Genomic DNA, 20,337 nt, shown 5'->3' with positions numbered 1-20,337 from the left:
CATGCTGGTGTCTGTTATTACAAAACAAATGAAAAAACTCTCCAATTTTAGAAATTCTTGAGGTTGCATCTTTTTTTAATTAAGATTATTTAGATGGGTCAATTGCAAATAGGCACTCGTGCAAATTCTTATACTGCAAATAGTTAACCAAAATGACTGTTGCATTTAATTTTCCTTGACCAAGTATTCCGTAGTTAGTGCCTTATAAAAGTAATTTCTGCTCCCAATGTCTGGTTTTGTTGAATTATGCACTTTTTAAACTGAATATTTTTAATCAATGTGAATGCCCAATCTGCATTTTTATACATGAAATAAGCTGCATGTCACTAAAAAATGCAGGGATAAAACCAGAAATAAAGTTACACAACTGATTGCAGAGTATTCACCCTCCATACTATGACAAGCTTAAATTAGAACAGGAGCACAAAATTGCTTTGACAAGTCAGATGATTAGTTCAAAGGCCTCAGTGTAAAATAGTGATTTGCTTCACTTCGGAGTAAATGCATCTATGTATGGCCCATAAGTTAGTAATTTCACAAAGATTCGAGCACGAAGGCCAGGGAACTTTCCAAACTACTGAAAGATAAAACTCAAGCTTATGTGTCTAAATGCAGCGTGTCTGGCGTAAGCCTAACACTGTGCATCACTCAGTTATCACTACGCCTGCACTCAAACATGGTGGTGGCGGCATTATTTTGTGGGGCACTTTTCATCAGTGGGGACTTGGTTTGTCATATTTGTGGGGGAAATGGATAGACCAAAGTCGTAGGCAAAAACTATAGAAAAGCCTGTCTGCGTGTCAAAGGCCTAGAATTATGCCTCAAATTCACCTTGTAGCAGAACTTGACAGAGCTTGAACAGATTTGTAAATAAGAATGGGTGGACATGACACTATCCTGTGACAAAAAGAGTTTCCATCTGGTATTGACTGGGGGGATAAATCCAACCAACACTTGTTTTTCTCATTTTTGTCTGCAGGCTTCTCTGGCATTTAACTTTTCCTCCATAAATGTGCTCAGATTGAGCATTCAAGTTTTGATTGAAGTAATTTAAAAAGTATATGTCACTAGTAATTCAACAAAATGGGGCATCTTTGGAAAGGATTGAATACTTTTGCAAAACACTGTAATGACATATAATAAATGTTATTTTATATAGTGCCTTTAAAGGTGGCTTCTCAAAGTGCTTTACAGTATGACGACAATAAATAAAAAGAATACACAAGATAAAACACAATTACAATATAAAGAAGAAACTGTAGATGGTGGTACTAAGAAAATCGGAAGGGTGAAGAATGGAACCAGTTAAGTAAAGGCTTTTCTAAAGAAGAAGGTTTTGAGTCTGGATTCGAAGGAGTTTAGAGAAGGTGACTCTCCGATATCCTTGGGGAGCTTGGGGGCATAACAGGAGAAGGCCCTGTCACCCATACAATGCAGATGGGCTAGGTGGACAGTAAGGAGACCAGAATTAGAAGAGCGAAGGTTGCGAGGTGGGGAATAGGGCGATAATAGTTCACACAGGTACTGAGGTGCCAAGCCATGCAGAGCCTTATAGGTGAGCATGAGGAATTAAAGTATACACGGAATTTGACAGGAAGCCAGTGCAAGGACTCCAGGATAGGAGTAATGTTATCATTTGCACTAGACCTGGTCAGGATTCTGGCTGCTGAATTTTGGACATATTGCAGTTTGTTCAATGTAGATTTAGATGCCCCAGCAAGTAGAGCATTACAGTAGTCAATTCAAGAGAACACAAATGTGTTGATCAGCTTTTCAGCCACCGTTAGTGATAGCATAGGGCGTAGTCTAGCGATATTTCTGAGGTGAAAAAAAATTGTTTTGACAATATGCTGCACATGTGTGTCAAATGTTAAGCCAGAATTGAATATAACTCCAAGGTTTTTCAATTTAGATTGAAGCTCAAGTACAGAACCATCTACGGATAGGGTTACAGGACTGGCTTTACGAAGTTGATGGGGGGTGCCAATAAGCATGACCTCAGTCTTGTCACAGTTAAGATGAAGGAAATTTTGAGTCATCCAAATTTTTATGTCAGAGATGCAATTAGATAGAATAGAGACAGCCACATCAGTGTCATGTTTGGTATGGATGTGTATTTGAGTATTGTCAGTGTAGAAATGATAGCTGAGGCCATGTGATGTTAAAAGCTGACCAAGTGGAAACATGTAAATGCTGAAAAGCAAGGGGCCCAGTATTGAGCCCTGAGGAACACCAGACTTAACAAGACCAATTTCAGACCTATACCCATTAAGAGAGACAAAGTGACAGCGATCAGTGAGGTAAGATTTGAACCATTTGAGAGCAGTGTCAGAAACTCCAAACAGTCTCAAGATGAGATAGTAAGATGTCATGGTCAACAGTGTCAAAAGCAGCACTGAGATCAAGAAGGATGATTATAGAAAGAGAACCAGAATCAGAAGCTATAAAAAGATTGTTAGTGACTTTGACCAGGGCAGTTTCTGTGCTGTGAAGTTGACAGAAGCCAGATTGGAGGGGTTCGAAAATGTTGTTTGTCATGAGGTGGTTATGTAACTGAATTGTGATAGCACGTTCTAGAATTTTTGCAAGAAAGGGTAAGTTGGAGATGGGGCGAAAATTGTTAAGGTTGTTTAGAGCCATGCTAGGCTTTTTTGGCACATGGGTAATGGCAGCAGTTTTGAGGACTGTTGGTACAATGCCAGTGCTCATGGATTCATGTATAATATTGAGGACAATGGGACAGAGAGAAGAGAAAGAGGACTGAAATATAGTGGTGGGAATGGGAACTAAAATAAATGTGGTGGGTTTCATGTGTGTAGCTAGTTTATTAAGGGATACTGAGTCAAGAAGAGAGAAGGGAACCAGAGAAGTTGGATGAGGAGGGAGGAGGTATGGAAATGATATGCGTAGTGGAGAGAATGTGATGCCGGATGTTGTTGATCTTAGAACCAAAGAAATACAAGAACGTGTTGCAAAGTTGCAATGAGGCAGGTAATGTGGTGGGGCAGTTTCGCTTGAGCAGTCTGTTGATGGTAGAGAAAAGATGTCTGGGGTTGTTTTGGCGATTTTCAATGATGTGAGAGAAGTAGGTGGATCTAGCAGGCTCTATAGTAACCTTATATTCAGACAAGTAATCTCTTCAAGCCTGATAATGTACAGAAAGACGCCGCCTACACTCAAGTTTGCGGGAGGCTGCCTTCATGGATCGCAGATAGTTGTTGTACCAGGGGGCAGGGCGAGAGAAGGAGATGGTTTGAGTTTTTAAAGGGGCAAAGGTGTCAAGGGTAGATAAAAGTAACTGTATTTTGTTCTCTAGAGGGTCAGAGGAAGAGAAACAAAATAAGGAGCGCAGAACAGAATTTGCAAACCTTGAGTGATCAATTGATCGCCAGTTGCGGAAATATACAGAGCGTGGGGGGACGTGTTAGAAACAGGTAATTCCAGATTTGAAAAGAATAGCTAAGTGGTCAGAGAGCCCTAGATCAAGGGGAGGGCAGTGGGAGACAAAAGAGTAATTTGCAATAATTAAATCTAAGGTGTGTCCTTTGTTATGTGTAGGGGTACAAACAAACTGAGTAATCAAAACATCCCAATAGAGAAAAGAAGTCTTTAGCTAGACTGGAAGACCTTGAATTGATGTGTATATTTAAGCCCACTAGAATAAAGATTCTTTTAAACTTAAGGCATAAAAATGAGAGAAAATCAGCAAACCCACCTAAGAAGGCTTCACTGGGTTTGGGTGGTCTATAATCTATGGCAATAATAGTAGACTGGGGAATAGAAACATTTAAAACAAGGCACTCAAAAGAAGAGGAAGTACAGTAATAGGACTTAGATTGTAAAAAACGTTGTAAATAACAATAATGCCCCCTGCCTCTGCCTGAAAGACGTGGAAGGTCAAACAAACCATACCCAGGAGAGACTAACACCAGGATATAGTGTTTTTAAGATATGGTATTAAACTGTTTTTAAGTGAAGAAGAGGTGTGCGCTGGTTTTTTTTATTTCAAAATTACATGCAATTTCTACCTAGACTTTCTTTTCTTGACTTGGCATTCCCAGTCATATGAGCAAGGACTCAGTGGGTAGTTCACACAAGCCTTTGTTTCAATTTTTTATGCTTGGAAACGGCATCGTTAAACCCTGGTAGATTAATAATTAATAATAATGGCTTACACTTATATAGGGCTTTTCTGGACACTCCACTCAAAGCACTTTACAGGTAATGGGGACAGCCCTCCACCACCACCACTGTGCAACATCCACCTGGTTGATGCGACAGCAGCCATAGTGCACCAGAACGCTCACCAAACATCAGCTATCAGTGGGGAGGAGAGCAGAGTGATGAAGCCAATTCATATAGATGGGGACTATTAGGAGGCCATGATTGGTAATTATCTTAAAGGCTACAGAAAGCTGACAGTGTTATCTACTCTGTTATCTCTTTACTCATAATTTATGTTTAACAAGTTGTAATTGACTGACATACGTTTTTGTCTTTTTTCTCTTTTTTGTTCATTTCAATTTTAATGACAGATTTTGTGTTCCTTTAGTATATGTTAATGTATAGTAATTCTGTTAACCCGTAATGCTCAAAATAGTAAAATATGTGATCTGCTAAAACAATTTTAAAAAGGATATGCAGTTCTAATTTTTATATGTAATAATAAGCGCTTCGTGATAATTTTCTGTCACAAAAAACACATTTATCATTTATATTTATTTTAAATCGCTGGACAAAACGGGTCTTAATTGGGTAAATTCAATGAATTATTTTGTATGAAACCTCCTTAACCTCATAAGTTATACAATATTTATTGGGCATCATCCAGTTTTTATTTTCCTTAACCTTATTAGCTACACACTATTTATTGGGCATCATCCAGTTTTTATTTTCTTATATTTTTTATTATCCAGTTATTTTATTTTTTATGGGAAAACCCATTTTCCAAATGAGGAATTCCAATATACTGTAACAGTGAGGATACTATCATCTTGCAACAGAGATCTTAAAAATGTATTACATACACAACTCAAAATGTCCTTTCCTTGTATTCTGATGCGAGCTGTAAATTATGTCAACGTTTCTAATGGAGTACTATTGCAACTCCTTAAAATAGTCAATATTTCTCTAGGAATCGCGTTAATTACAATGAAACTGAAACAATTATTTTAACAAACTCGGTGTAATTATATATTATAATATATTTCACCGTCAGCATTGATTAATTGTTTAACCCAAATTATACAATTTTTGACCCAATTTTCAAAAAAAAAAGGTTTTATTTCAAATTTGTATACATCTGTTGTTCAAAATGGTAAAAGGGGTTAGAAAAAGTTGATTGCACGGTTTATACACGAGAGTACATTTTCACTACCACTAGATGTCAGTCGCAATCTTTTATTAACTTTACAGTAGTCTCTCTTTCCTGTTTCGTTAACGTTGATTCTTGTTCCGTAGGTTAGCTTTGTGTGTGTGCTGCAAGGAATTTTGAAGCTCAACTAAAATTTTTTGCTCTTGCGAGAAGAAAAAGGAGAAAAAATGTTCCTACGGTGGAAGAAGCTCTTTCAGTACAAATTCATTAGTGGTTTTGTGTCTGGTGCTGCAGTAAGCACAGCAACATGCGTTACACTGATGCAATTTTACAAGCGGAATAGTTCGGAAAAGATTGATAGTAGAAATAATGGTAAGATGAAGTACTGTAGGAAAGACTTAATTCACTCATACTGCACAGCAATGTAACGAAAGACAAATTCCTTTAACTTTTAAACAGACAAGTTCCCTGTTTCCTTGTACGCCATGTGGCGTAGGACTGTAAGTATGCACACGTACCGCGAGATTCATAAAAAAAAAAAAACAGCTCTTCAAACGGAATAACATTTAGTACAGTTTTAGTAGAGTTGTCGACAGATAGTGGTATCTGAAATGCATTGACCTGGTTGAAGATACTGTAATCCAGGCTATATATATATGATAAGATAATTGTTTTGTTCTAAAACGATTTTCACGTAAGATATATTTTGTATGTTTTCTTTTTTTGTTGTTTGAAATAAAAATCGTAAATGCCTGCATCTGAACGTAACTACAATTATACTGTGCCAATGTACTGTTTTGTCTTTGCAGGGGTTTTACGCACAAGGAAGCACTAATATTTTGGCATAAACACTTTGTACGGTTTTTTCTTCGCAAAATACTGTAGCAAGAAGGCGGACAGAGCCTTAAATAACAAGAGGAAATTTAGGAATTGGTTGTTTGTAATCTTGTGTGCTTGCAGAATTTTGTGGTGGTTCATGGATTTCATTGTTTCTCAGAGAAAGTACATTTAAAAAAACAACTTTTGTTTGTTTTACAGAAGAGCCTCAATATGAAGAGTTGGGGAGGTATGGTTTTCCATTGACAGGTGCAGAACTAAGATATTACACCAATCATACATTATCATATGACCAGGCCAAAAGGATACCTAGATGGGTGGCTGAACATATTTCAAGTGCAAAATTGTTAGGTAAGCAATGAACATCCTCCAGTGTGTTAAACTTTTTAGATGTGCACTAACTCCCTGGGTTACATAAGAGTTCAATTCCTGAAGTCTTGAACTCAAATCTTGCATAAATCAATGCTTCCCTTTCTTAGCTGTTGTGTGAATACATACTGTATACCATCTAAGATACTTCAGCGGTTGTCCATTATTTTCCCTTGCTGTGTCTGTCAGTTGGGAAGGAAGGACCATAGAGCAGAATTGCAGGATCACCAAGGTTTATTGTCCACGTCTGGTTAACAGGTGTGTGTGCTCGTCATGGAGGGGGCTTGAAAGCGAGAGGGAGAACATAGCAGTAGCTAACAGTCCGTGAGCTAGAAAAAGGATGCTTCCCCCATTTATATTGAAAGAAATCAATTAATGAAAAAAGCATTTAAAAAAACTAATTAAAATGTCATATATAGCATACACTTACAAATGCAACAGCTACATTAGAATGAACTTTTAATTAATTCATAAAACTGTACAATTTATTAGCTAACACTTATCTTACAGTTCTACTTACTGTTCAGTAATTAAACACAAAATAAAACGCACAGTGAATAATAAAAATAATAAAATCACTTGGGAGCTTTTCCTAACATGATTGCAATCTGAATTTCTCACAATTCTCAATGAAAAAGAGCAAAATAATATGTAGTGGTAGCCACACATGTACAAAAGTGAAACAATCCTGAAGTGTAAAGCAGAGCCCTGGTGGGCACACAGTTTGCTCAGTCTGCACTATTTATCCACAGAAGGAGCTTGCTACTTGCTCTTTACATGTGTAACATAAACTCTTCTTTCCTTAGAAATTTTATTGTGGAGCCCATGGAAGCTATTGTGTCGGTTTTGGGTCAAATTCTCATGTTTCTAGTTAAGGCAGGTGCAAAACTAATGGAAATCTATCAAGATTGATGATGATGGAGGGCCCAGAAACATGACTGTAGCAGAATGATCAGCTGAGCTCAAGGGTGGAGACTGTCCCTTGGTAAATACCCAGGGTCCAGTGCTTAACTCATGGCAACACAACGTGAAACAGAAGAGGGGAGCAGTTCCCATGAAAGTGCTTAGGGGATCGTCCTTAAGTTTTTTTTATGTCAAAGGTCTCTACAAGAAAATTTTCCAGAAATCTCAATTCTCAAAATTATAACCAGTAAAAGCTCCATGTTGGTCCACTACAAGTTATGCTTAATAAAACTGCATTGTTGATCCAGTGCATTTTCTGCTGATCTAGTAACTGGTAATCAGACATGGATTCACCCTGGGACACTGAGTCTCAAAAAAAGAACTGGAAGGACCAGGCGCTGTGGCTCTGTGGCTAAGGATCTCCCCCTGTGGCTGGAAGGTTGTCAGTTCGGATCCCGCGTCCTGCAGAGGAATCCTACTCCATTGGGCTCCTGAGCAAGGCCCTTAACCCCAACTGCTCCAGGGGTGCTGTATAAATGGCTGACCTTACGCTCTGACCCCAAGCTTCTCTCCCTGTCTGTATGTCTCATGGAGAGCAAGCTGGGGTATGCAAAAAGACAAATTCCTAAAACAAGAAGTTGTATATGGCCAATAAAGTGATCTTAATATTTCTATTATAAAACAAATGGATGTACAAGAAGCTTGCTTGTTAACAATGTAAGAGGGCTGTTTCACATCCCCGGACATTTTGTTGCCTCATTATGAATCACAGAATATGGTGAAAATTTTGTCTGCTTTGTGATGGAAATTGGAGGTTTTACAAGCTAATGTGTACCTTTTACTTTGATTGTAGCTGAAAATGCACTCATCAATGCTGATTTCTTTCTAACCCCAAAGTATAAAAATAGTGTTGCAGTTCCCCTTTAAGTAGCATTTTCTATAAGAATTTTGACATACCAGTATATTTATTCTACAACAGTATAACAAGGGTGTGCAATCAGGGCATGCAAGTCATACAGTGCATTGCCAGCTAGATATAAACGATGATTTACCACAAGCAGAATATTATTAATCTACAGAATTTAGTTGTATTCTTTTTCAAGGTGTCCATTGTGTATTTCATACTGCAGTGATCTGGTTAATGCTGTCTCTATAGTATGCATTCTGCTGTTATTCGCCCTGAGCTCAGAATGCCATATCAGCATTTAGAATTGTGCAGTTTTGCTGCACTGGGATGTCAGCAGCACTCGCTAGTAAAACAGCTGAAGTCATGTAAGCAGGACAAAATAATAAAAAAGGGTAGCTTGATAGTTTTTGTACATGCACAGAACAGTTGTGTCTATTAATTCATATTGCCTACTTGTTAACCATGTCTGTCTGGAGTAGTGGTTGTGGTAATTGAAAAGAGTTACTTTACAATATGAAAAGTCAGGGGAAGGTTATGATGCAGAATATTTTCAATCTTGAACAGAGACAAATAACTAACAGACCTGATACAAGTATTCAGCACCTTCAAAGGCATTGCCAAAGTCAACCTGTGTACTTCAAAATAAACGATGAAACAGAAATTCAAGGACACAAGTTTGTGGGATTATGGAACATGGAACATGCAACACAGCCATGTTATTGAAATCTGAACCCTATCATCGAGGCCAAAGATATATCTTTGGCCAATTACCTACTTAATACCGAATGGTGTCTGGATGGGCTTAATGGCCTCCTCACCATTGCAAACTCTCATATGGTCTTACAAAAATACAGTCAGACTGTGATTGTTCTTTTCCTTTTGGTCCTTCAGGCAAAGCAGACAGGAAGCACTGCAAATTCAAGCCTGACCCAAGTGTTCCTCCACTTTTCACAGCTGTGAACGAGGACTATTTGCACAGCGGCTGGTCACGAGGACATATGGCACCAGCGGGTGACAATAAATATTCAGAAGTATTACATTTGTACATATGTTCAGTACTCTCTTCTTTTTGTATTAATTAGCTCTGTGCAGTGCTCTGTGGGGATTCTTCTCCCTTTTGCTTGTAGTATGCTCACTTCAGTTTTTACGTACTTCTGTAGTATGGAGGGCACATGGTTTGACTGGTGTTGTATTGTTATCCTATTCTTCTGTTTCCCTTTGACTATAACCTTTGTTTCTTTTATAAGACAATATTTGAGCCTGCACACATCATGAGACTTATCTCCTCTTATTATTATGATGCAAAGTTGAATTGTGAAAACAGACAAGTTTTGTATTAACCCTTTTGTCTTTAGTTGATATGCTTTTGGTAACATTAAGGTGCAAATGATGGGAAGAAATTTATAATGGACTTTAAAACTCCATTATTCTTTAGGACTGAGACTTGTTTTATGTACTTGACTGTCTTTAAATAGACTAAATACATGTACCTTTTTGTTCATTCATATTCACTCTAAATATTGCAGAGAATATACACTTCTAATTGTGTGACTGCTTTAATTAGAGTTGGACAACACTTACAAATTCTGCTACATTTTGTGTCTATTCCTTGCATTCAAAAGTGATTGTCTTTCATGAGCCAATACAGGTTCTTTAAGTTCTGGCTATGTATTATCTGAACAGTCTTAATTTTTGAGATCTTTAAGTTTAATGCTTATTCTCTTTGGCTAGGGCAGGGAGTAGTGAGGTAAATTATAAGGCAATCCTTCTGACCATACGTTAGTCATTACCCAAGTCCCACAGTGAGAGTGAGGGGATCAATTGTGTTTCACAGTGATAGCTAAAGGGGTGGACTAAGGCGAGACACTGAGAGACTATACTCCAGATTCCTTAAAAGTTTCATTTTTTCATTCCTTTCTGCTATTTTCTTTTACTTCTTCTTTGTTTTTACTGGTGGATTACTTTAAGTTCCATTTAACATCTCAGCACATTTGGATTGATTTTTGACTATATCTCTTTCTTTACACAGCAGTCAATGGCTGAAACATTTTACCTGTCTAATATCGTGCCACAGAACATTGAAAACAATGGTGGTTTCTGGAACAGGTAAAGCAAATACAGTTTTAGAAAATTGTTAATGGAAGATATGTATTCTGCTGTTCAGCCAGCACTTGCATTTTGGCTGTAAAATGATCTGTCCATGAGAAATGTGGAAATATATTGTAATTAATCTGCTCATTAATTTTGTGTGACTTGTTTAATCCGTCATCTTCCAAATTAAGATTTTTTAAATACTTCCAGTGAATATTTTTTGTTCTGTGTGATTACTACCCCTTGTGAGTTTTCAAAACAGGATACTGGACAGAATTCTGTAATAAGAATGGATAATTAATGTTATTGGTTTTATTTTTTCAGGCTTGAAATGTACTGCAGAGATCTGACAAAGAGGTTTGATGATGTATGGATCATTACAGGACCCCTAGTCTTGCCTGAAGTTGGAGCTGATGGGAGCAAAACTGTATCATACAAAGTAAGAATTGTTATTATGATTGGTACTAATGTAGTAAGTGTTGTTTGTAGATGAATTGCAAATGCCAGTTTACAGAACAAGATTATTAATTGCAGGCTTAGGATAAATCTTGTAGGTAAATTAACTGTAGTTAAAATCTTACTACGTTCAGTTTTCAGGAATGTCTTTTGTATTCTGTGATTTCATTTAAATTATTAGGCCTATGTTGTCAGCTAACAATTTTTCTAGGGATTTTACCTTTACCTCAGAAAGTTCATAAAAGGTGTTGTAATCTTTGAGATTGGGGTATTTGCATATTTACGTATCTTTAATATTAACACCTAATACAGTGTTTTGGAAAAGAAACACAGGAAAAAGTTTAACTCGGTAGCTGGCCTTCATAGCAGAAACAGATATATGACTAGATAAACAGCTAAATGTACACTAGATGGCAGTGTTGGACTTGGGATTGGGAATTAAAACAGAAGAACAGAGCAGACTAATGCAATTACTGCAAACCATAACTCCTAAATAATAACTCAATATTATTAAATACATAATTTATCTGGCAGTTTTTTTTTTTATCCAGAGTGACATATATTCATTTTTTTCCCAAAGGATTTATTGTTTTCTAAGTCATTTGGCTTCTGGGATCAATTTATACAGCCAATACTGCTGGAGTAATTTTGAGTAAACTACTTTCTTCTGGAGGTACAGCAGCAAAATGTCCACCTGGAATTTCAATTCAAAAACCTTCCTCTAGGATGCTAGTGGAACACTAGTCCCCACATGTTCTCTATTTATTGTATCCATGTATCCATGTAATGGATAGATGGATACAATGTTGTGGGGTGGTCAGTGCCTATCCTGGCAAGCAACAGGCACAAGGCAGGATACATCCTAGACAGGATGCCAGTCCATCACAGGGCACATGCAGACACAGGCACATACACACTGAGGTCAGGGACAATTTTCCCAGAAGCCAAATAACCTTCCAGTATGTTTTTGGACTGTGGGAGGAAAACAGAGAACCCAGAGGAAACTCATATGTTCACAGGAAGAACCTACATAATGCATAAACTAAATTAAAAACATGACTGCATTTCCTTGGGATACAGTTATATACAGTCATGTAAAAAAGAAAGTACACCCTCTTTCAATTCTGTGATTTTATATATCAGGATAATAAAAATATCATCTGGTCCTTACCAGGTCCTCAAATTAGGCAAATCTAATCTCAGGTGACGAACAACACATAACAGATTCCACTATGTCATTAACAAAAATAAGCCAACATGCAGAAGCCATGTGTGAAAAACTAAGTCCACTCCATGATTGAATAGCTTATCGAACCACTTTTAGCAGCAATAACGTGAAGTAATTGTTTTCTGTATGAGTTTATCAGTCTCTCACATCGGTTGGGAGGAATTTTGGCCCACTCCTCTTTACAACATTGCTTCAGTTCATTGATGTTTGAAGGCATTCATTTATGCACAGCTCTCTTATGTTCCTGCCACAGCATCTCAATGGGGTTGAGGTCTGGACTTTGACTTGGCCATTCCAACACCTTGATTCTTTTCTCTTTCAGCCATTCAGTTGTAGATTTGCTGGTGTGCTTGGGATCATTGTCAAGTTACATGACCCAATTTCAGCCAAGCTTTAGCTGTTGGACAGACGGCCTCACATTTCTCTCTAGAATACTTTGGTATAAAGAGGAGTTAATGGTCGACTCGATGACTGCAAGGTGCCCAGGTCCCGTGGCTGTAAAACAAGTCCATGTGCTTGATGGTTGGTATGTGGTGTTTGTGGTGATAAGCTGTGTTTGGTTTTCACCAAACATGGCGTTATGTATAATGACCAAACATCTCTGCTTTGGTCTCATCTGTCCAAAGGATATTGTTACAGAAATCTTGTGGTTTGTTCAGATGCAACTTTGCAAGCCAAAGCTGTGCTGCCATGTTCTTTTTGAAGAGAAGCTTTCTCCTGGCTACCCTTCCATGAAAGCCATACTTGTTCAGTCTTTTTCTGATCATACTGTTATGAACTTGGGTTCTTTGCAATTTCTCTGGGCATTATACAGTCTGACCTTGAGGTGAAATTGCTGTGAAATCTGTTATGATGATAGATTTGCTGGGAAATCTGTTATGATGCTAGATTTGTCTAATTATAGAAGTTGGTGAAGACCAGACGATTGTTATTTATGCCCTGATATGTAAAACCATTGAATTGAAAGAGGGTGTTCTTTCTTTTTCACATGACCATATGTATATGTATACATATTTTTTCAACTGATCGTTTTTTACTTTATATATAATACTGTATATAAATAGCAAAATGGGCAATACAGTACAAATGCATATTAAGACAAAAGCTGTATGTATACGTATGTGATATCAGAAAATTTGACTTGGCAGTTTTAACCAAGCACTTTAATAATAACAATGATACAATTAGAAAAAAAGTAACTGTTGTTGTGGCATCACTCTCAAATCCTCTTTAGCTCTTCCTTCACAAAGAATGGTAGTGTGTTTCCTCTGTACTATCATACCACACAAAAGCCCAAGCAAACCAAGCCAAAGGATAAACAGCTTTATCCGCATGAACAATACCCTTGTTTAAAAGAATTACACCTTCTTTTAGTAGATTATGATTCATGAAAAGCTCAAAGTAATAAACCCAGGTTTTAATTAAATAAACAACTGGAGTCTCAGATGTATAATAAAAGGAGTTCATAGGCATATCATTCCTGCTTCCATAGGCAGGCAGTACAGTTCAGCTAAAGCAAGTTGCATTGTTTTAATTACATTAGGCAAGAATAAATTAGAATAAATGTATCTGCATCTGGCCTCAATATAATACTAGAATTATACTAAAATGTAGTCACATCAAGACATCTCCACTACTGTATGTAAGACTAGAAGAACTTTTGTTTGGCATATTTTTGGCGTCTTGAAATGTCTGTTGCAAAATTTGCTGCAGAGCAGTTCAGATGCAGTATCCAGTCCACTGCCCATCAGTGAATATATGTGGGGTGTATACTAACACAGGCTTAATTTGTCATGTAGGCAAGGAGTCTTCAGAGTTCATTTGTTGAAAGAAACATGTTGTTTCGACCTTATGAAAAATAAATCAGCCGTAAATTCACATTATTCTGGTTTAACCTTTTCTCTGCTAATGCCCAGAGGATTTGGTACAGTGTCGGTCTGAGGTATTCTAGGGTGAAATGATGATGTTTATTAATCTGGAATGAATTCTATTATATTCTGTGAGCCATCTGGGGAAAACTGCATTTAGTTCTCTGTCTGTTTGCTAACCAGTGCCATGCAGAGGAGTAATGTCCAGCAGGGGACCATGTGCACAGCTGGCTTCCTTGGGAACCCTTTGTGTCTAGTGTGAGTGACTGGCTAAATCATCAAGAGAAGCTTCCTAAGAGTTCCCTACCTGTCATGATTGGGGGCACAATGCAAAGGCTGGTTAACATTGATTAGCATGAAGGAAAATGTTTAGCATGACAATGCTTTCAGGATAGTCAGAGAGGCCTTTTGCCTTCTAGTGAAATTGCTTAAAAAATATTTTTCGGGATCCTTACAGTTTCCACTGGATCTATGCCAGTGATTTTTGGTGTAACCATGTTCTAATTTAAGACAGTCTGTGGTAATAATGTGGTGGCATATCATATCTGCAGTTTGCAGAATATGTAGAGTGCCAGGATTTTCACATAGTTGTTATTATAATATAACTATTAATAATATAATTAAATCATAAATGAGTAAAAGAACAAAAGAAAAGAAACCTCTTGGTTTATTTTACTTTAAAAGACTGGCAATTGTAAAAATCTATCTTTTAAAAAAATGCATTCCTAATATATTTGTTAGTTTTTTTTTTAAGTTATAATCTTTGTAAATTACTCAATGGCATGGATGGTTCATATACACATTCAGGAAAAGTGGCCAATTCACAAAAACAGAAAACAGAAAAGATTTTTGGTTGATCATATTTAGACATATTTGACCTTCACCTTGTCCTTACCAAGTCCAAATAGTAGATAAAACTAACCTGATTTGACAAATAACAAACACAAAATCAACTTATTTTAATTTTTCTATTTAATTATTTTTTAAAAATAGCATTTGCATCTTTGTGTGATAAAGTAAGTTCCATCCCTTGATTCCGTAACTTGTGGCATCTCCTTTAGCAGCAATAACTTAGGTCTAGGTGAAGGTGAAATATGTACCTTAAAATTACTCTGGTAATGTCATAGATGCATAGCATGCACTTTCTGGCAAAGTTACCAGTTAGCCGAACAACATATTACAGCTGTAAAAAGCCATTACCTGCATGTTTTTGCCGAGGTATGCCTTGTCTCCTGTAAGTTACATTTTGGAGAACATAGTATCACAGCTTACAACATGAGTCGCTATTATACTTGGCAGATAACAATTAGGGTGTTAGATTACACTGAGAGTGCAACAAGCAGCACATTATTGAAAGCATCCTAATTAGCCCCTTAACAGGCTTGTCTTTTTTGCATTTAATAGTATATAAGGTGGCAGCTCATTTCACAGGGAAAAAAATACATCTAGAAAGAGACCATTTTAAATGTAATTAATGCTGAGCAAGGCCATCTGGATGATGGTTGCCTACCATTACAAAGTACATCTCTCATTTTTGATGTTGGTGACTGAGGGTTTTTGGTATCTGGATAAAAGAAACATTTTGTCTTTCTGAGGTCAGTATTAACAAAGTGATTTATGCATTTCTTACAGAAGTGAGAAGCCATTAATTTATTCTTGTGATTAGTTTTTCATTTATGTTTTCCTTATGAACATGAATGTCAACAGCATGATCTCCATGAAACTTAGTGTAAGGTGATGAATAAAATTTAAAAACAATGCAAGGTATTTTGGCTGTACAAAAATGATTTAAGTGTTACAGATAGTCCTGAAATGTTTTGTAGTAAATCTTTTCTTCTGACTCTTAATTGTAACAACAAAGACTCCTTCTTGTAGAGTTTAGACTGAAAGTCTTAATTTCAGAATAGTATACTATTAAATGTCAAGCAGCTCATTTCAGCTACAGTAGCAATTATTTTGAATGAGCCCTGATGACTGTGTTCCAGAATATATAGTATACAATATCTAAATAGTAATCTCAGTGTGTTGATGACTGTATATTTATAATTATGAATATATATAGGAACAAGCAGAGGTTAATTTAAATGAAAAATAAAAATGAAATACACGTTTTATTGAAGTCTTGGTTCACGTATAAACTTCAATGATCCATGGTCAAAACATCGTTTTTACTCATATATTTATTTATACTTTATAGAATTGATTAATTTTTACTTGTTTTTTAAATAAAACTGTGTGCTAATACAACTCCCCACTCAAAATTCATGTCCCCCTATGTAAATATTTATATATGTTTTTTTATGTTTGTGTTAACCATGATGTTCTAAGTCAATCTGTTGGGCATTCAATTATTTTAAGTGTTAATTATTAATAAAACTATAGATGAATACAAGTCTGTTGCTTACAGCCCCTGTACCTTTTAAGAGGGCTGTCAGTGCCTGTCTTTCTCCTTGAGAGGTCAGTATTGTGCTTTATGGAAATCTTAGTGATGTAGACAATCTAATACAGTGTGTAAAATGTCCTAATGTATTTATGTAAAAGAAAGTGTTGCCTGTAGGCTTTCCTCCATTTACGTGTGCAAACACTTAAGCACCCACACATACTTTTTTTCCAGCTCTCTAAAAAGCAGTACTTAATTACCACCATGGATGAAGGAAGACCTTTGTACAAGAAACAGCTAATATTAAGGGTTGAGTTTGGTCATATATTATAGAAAGACATTTTCTTTGGATTAAGTGCTTTTTGCTGTTTCTGTATATCAGTTTTGGTGCAAATAGACAATGTTGTTTTTGTTTTTGAAAGGTTGTTAAACAATTGTATGTGTGGTTCCCTGGCTACTCATCCAGATATATACTGTGTAACTGTTGTTTCCTGGCATAGGCTCCGGCTTCCCTGCGACACTACACTGGATAAACCAGTTAGAAAGTGAATGGTTGAATGGATTGATTTGATTTAATAATGATCTTGAAGTCTATGTTCATTTTACTACTAAATCGCAATATAAATGTATACAGAGTATAACCTCTAGTCAGATTCAATAGCTTCTGTCATTAATAATCAATTATATTTGTGGTTTAATTTATATATTAAATATTATTCTAGAAAGCTGGCACTTCTTAAATATGTACAGTATAGTTAATGTAATAAAGGGGCTGTATTTGTCATGTTCTTTAGCCTGCAAGTAAATATGTAATACATAGAAATGTGGATTTTGTCCACACTGGTACTGATTCAGACATGTATTTACATAACTGTCTTTTATTTTAAACTAGGTAATTGGAAAAGATGACGTTGCTGTCCCCACACACCTCTACAAAGTCATCCTTGTACAAAGAAAGCAGTCATCCTCTGAACCTCTTGCTCTGGGGGCCTTTGTGGCGCCAAACAAGCCAATAAGTTTTGACCATCCTCTGACAGAGTACCAGGTCAGTCTGCAATACCTGGAGAAGATGTCAGGTCTTACTTTCTTCCCACAGTTGGACAAAACGCAGCCTGTTCAGAACCTCTGTGATGCAGATACTTGCAAGCTGATGGATTTCCAGGAATTCACACTTTATATCACAGGCCGCAAGGTGTCCAGTGCCAGGACTCAGCCCAAACTGGAGAAGATAATGTCCGAATTGAAGGAGTCTGGAATTGAACCTGATGACTATCTGCTCAGGCTGTATGAGGAGAAAAAGAAAGAATTAAGTTCTAAGGCGGTACTGGAGAGGAAGTCAGGATAATTACACCTGCCCTGCAGTTGAAAGGAGGGACTTGGAAGGAGGTTACAATTACTTATTATGTCAACATCATGAACATGCAGAGCGTGTTCATCAATTTTTTAAGTATGGAAAATATATGATTTAAAAGCTTTGACCTGCTCTTTTTGCCCTTTGATTGTCACATTGCAACACTTATGTAAATTGATCTTTACAGCAGTATCAGTACTGTTTTGATGCATTGTTGACTTATCTCTGGAAGAGGTACTTCAGCACTTGTAGCATCTTTATTTCTTCTTTTAAGTTTTTTTTTTGTGTGTTTGTTCTCCAAATATGTATGAGCTTACCATTTTGTTTACTGCCTACAGGCCTCTTGAGAGTGAAGTATTTCTATTTTTTTGCTGTACTGGGCTGTTTATTAAATCCACTGAATTGCTTATGCACATGTAGCTAGATGTATTCCATCTCTCTGTAGTGCAGAGTGGGAGAACCTGACAATTGACATTTGCTCTGAAAATAAAAAAACTCAAATTAAATAGAAATTTGGACAATAACATTGGCCTTTTCAGCCATGAGAGGAGACCAATAAATTGCTACTCCTTTTTTTAGAAACAAATTGTGATTTATTGTAATATATCACTTTTAGAATCCTCTGTAATTTCTTTGGGTACAGCACAGACTCTCTGTTTTTTTCACATATAAAGTATATTGACTTTAATTTTTCCCTTCTGGTTGGGTTTGTTTTGCTCATTGGTCATTTGCAAGTGTTTACATCTTGTCTTCTCTAAGAACACCCCCATGCAAGACAAGACTGTTCAACTGAATAGTGCTTCTTCTGTGTTCAATACTATCATTTTAGGACAGTGAAAGTGGAACATAGTCACATCTCTGAGCTCGGTTTAATAGGTTTATAGATTAAGATCTTTATTCTTCTCCTCTGTATTTATCACTAGTCCATAATGGTGGAACATATGTTTTCATATGTTTTCCAGTTAACTGTTTCAGATAAATGTTATCTCGTGGATGAGCTATGGTTAGAGGCATATTAGAACTCAAGCTTGCAGGTTTTCACAGATGATGAAGTACTCTATACAGTCATTCTTAATATTTAAAAAAGGCTTTATTCTGATTTAAGAAAAGTAATCCCAAAAAAGTTGCTCCAGTTTTCATCAGCATTATACCTGCTATGTTATGTTTTTGCCAATTCTAAAAATTAAAAGTAAAAAGGTCTATTTTGTTGCAGTCCTCCATATGCTGTTTTTAAAAGGAAGTTAACTTGGGAAATGATCCAGATAGTTGTCATTAGGTACAAGTCTAAGCTAATTAAGTTTGACATACATAAGTGGAATGTAATAGCTTGTGTGATAACGCCTCATACCTAAACATTTAGTAGTTTTGTATGCAAATTGCTCTTTAAAACATTAATTCATTTACCTCAAAAGAATGTCGACTAAATAAGCATTCATCCCGTATATTTTATCTTTGTAAATTAACATCATACAACAACATATTTGTTGTTTTTTAAATATTTTCAAGGTTGAAAGTGATAAAACTGATTTGGTCACACACTAATGCATTTTGCATATTCTTAAATTATCCTTTTTATATTTTGAGTGCTTGTAAAATATTTGTAATCTCTTGTCAACTTAATGTTTCTTTACTTCGTTATGAAATAATTATGTTCTATTACAAGGATCTTTCCTGTACCTTTGTGTAGGTTATAGATAAGAGGAATTAATTTCTGCTTTCCTTTTGAAAATTTCTTTTGCAAAATCACTGGTGAGCACCCCCATCCTCAAAAGTCTCACTGTAGTTTATGGTGATTTCAAGAAACCTAATTAGGACTCCCTGTTAAAAAACTGATCCTGGCAGACAGATTTGTAACCAGTGTTTAAAGAAACAAGATCTGCTGATATTAGGGTATAGGACATAAAGCAAATTTACCTGAAATGTGCATGATATAAAATAGGTAATGTAACTTCTGTAAGTCATTAAGAATAAACATTTCCTCCAAATTAATAGTAAATTAGCTTGCAACCAAATGAGCTACGTGGGCTAAATGATTGCCTCTTGTTGGTAACCTAATTATAGGAACATGAAGGTATAAATGCTCTAGTTTCTGAAGCCAATTGTTTAGGCCAGCCATCTTCTTTTATGTGTCACAACATAACAGCAGAGTGGACGAAGGGCCAGAAATCAAACGAAAATTAGTTTTGTACACTAACTGCAGAATAAATACTGAAGGAGATCAAAATTCAAAATATGTATTGTAGGTTTATCTTTGTGGCAATTTATATTCTAGCCTGTAGTGTTCCACAATTCTCATACCCGATTAAGTTTTTGGGCCTCACCGTGCTTGAAATTCTTACAGCGTGAGTCTTGTTATAGTGCTGTGTATGCACAAGCATCCCATAAAACCCTTCTCCCCCACAATCAGTGGTAACCCCCTCCGACTTTCTATTAAAGTTGGACAGCTATGATAGAAGGGCCGTGGAAAAAGGATTTGGTCGCATCAGCTGCATATGAACAATTCCAAGACAGGAGCCAATGATCCCAGGGTAGGAGATGCAAATTCATAAAGTAGCACCAGCATCTATTTAGTCACAATTAGACCATCCAAGCAGATGTGTTTCTGCTGCTAGGAGAGGTCAAGACTGGGTTAA

The 20,337-nt window shown here is 36.5% G+C and overlaps 1 protein-coding gene across 1 annotated transcript; it reads left to right on the top strand.

Annotated features, from left to right (window-relative positions):
* Positions 1-5,420: 5,420 nt before the first annotated feature.
* On the top strand, positions 5,421-18,392 carry LOC102683665 (exo/endonuclease G). The gene is made up of 6 exons (XM_015354064.2): positions 5,421-5,686; positions 6,353-6,502; positions 9,222-9,361; positions 10,360-10,436; positions 10,746-10,860; positions 17,246-18,392. The coding sequence occupies exons 1-6, from the start codon at positions 5,542-5,544 to the stop codon at positions 17,696-17,698; spliced, it is 1,080 nt and encodes a 359-aa protein (XP_015209550.2). The 5' UTR covers positions 5,421-5,541; the 3' UTR covers positions 17,699-18,392.
* Positions 18,393-20,337: the final 1,945 nt, after the last annotated feature.

The sequence above is a fragment of the Lepisosteus oculatus genome, chromosome 6 (assembly GCF_040954835.1).
Source record: "Lepisosteus oculatus isolate fLepOcu1 chromosome 6, fLepOcu1.hap2, whole genome shotgun sequence".
In the NCBI taxonomy this organism is placed as follows: domain Eukaryota; kingdom Metazoa; phylum Chordata; class Actinopteri; order Semionotiformes; family Lepisosteidae; genus Lepisosteus; species Lepisosteus oculatus.
This window is presented reverse-complemented; position numbering and strand designations above follow the sequence as displayed.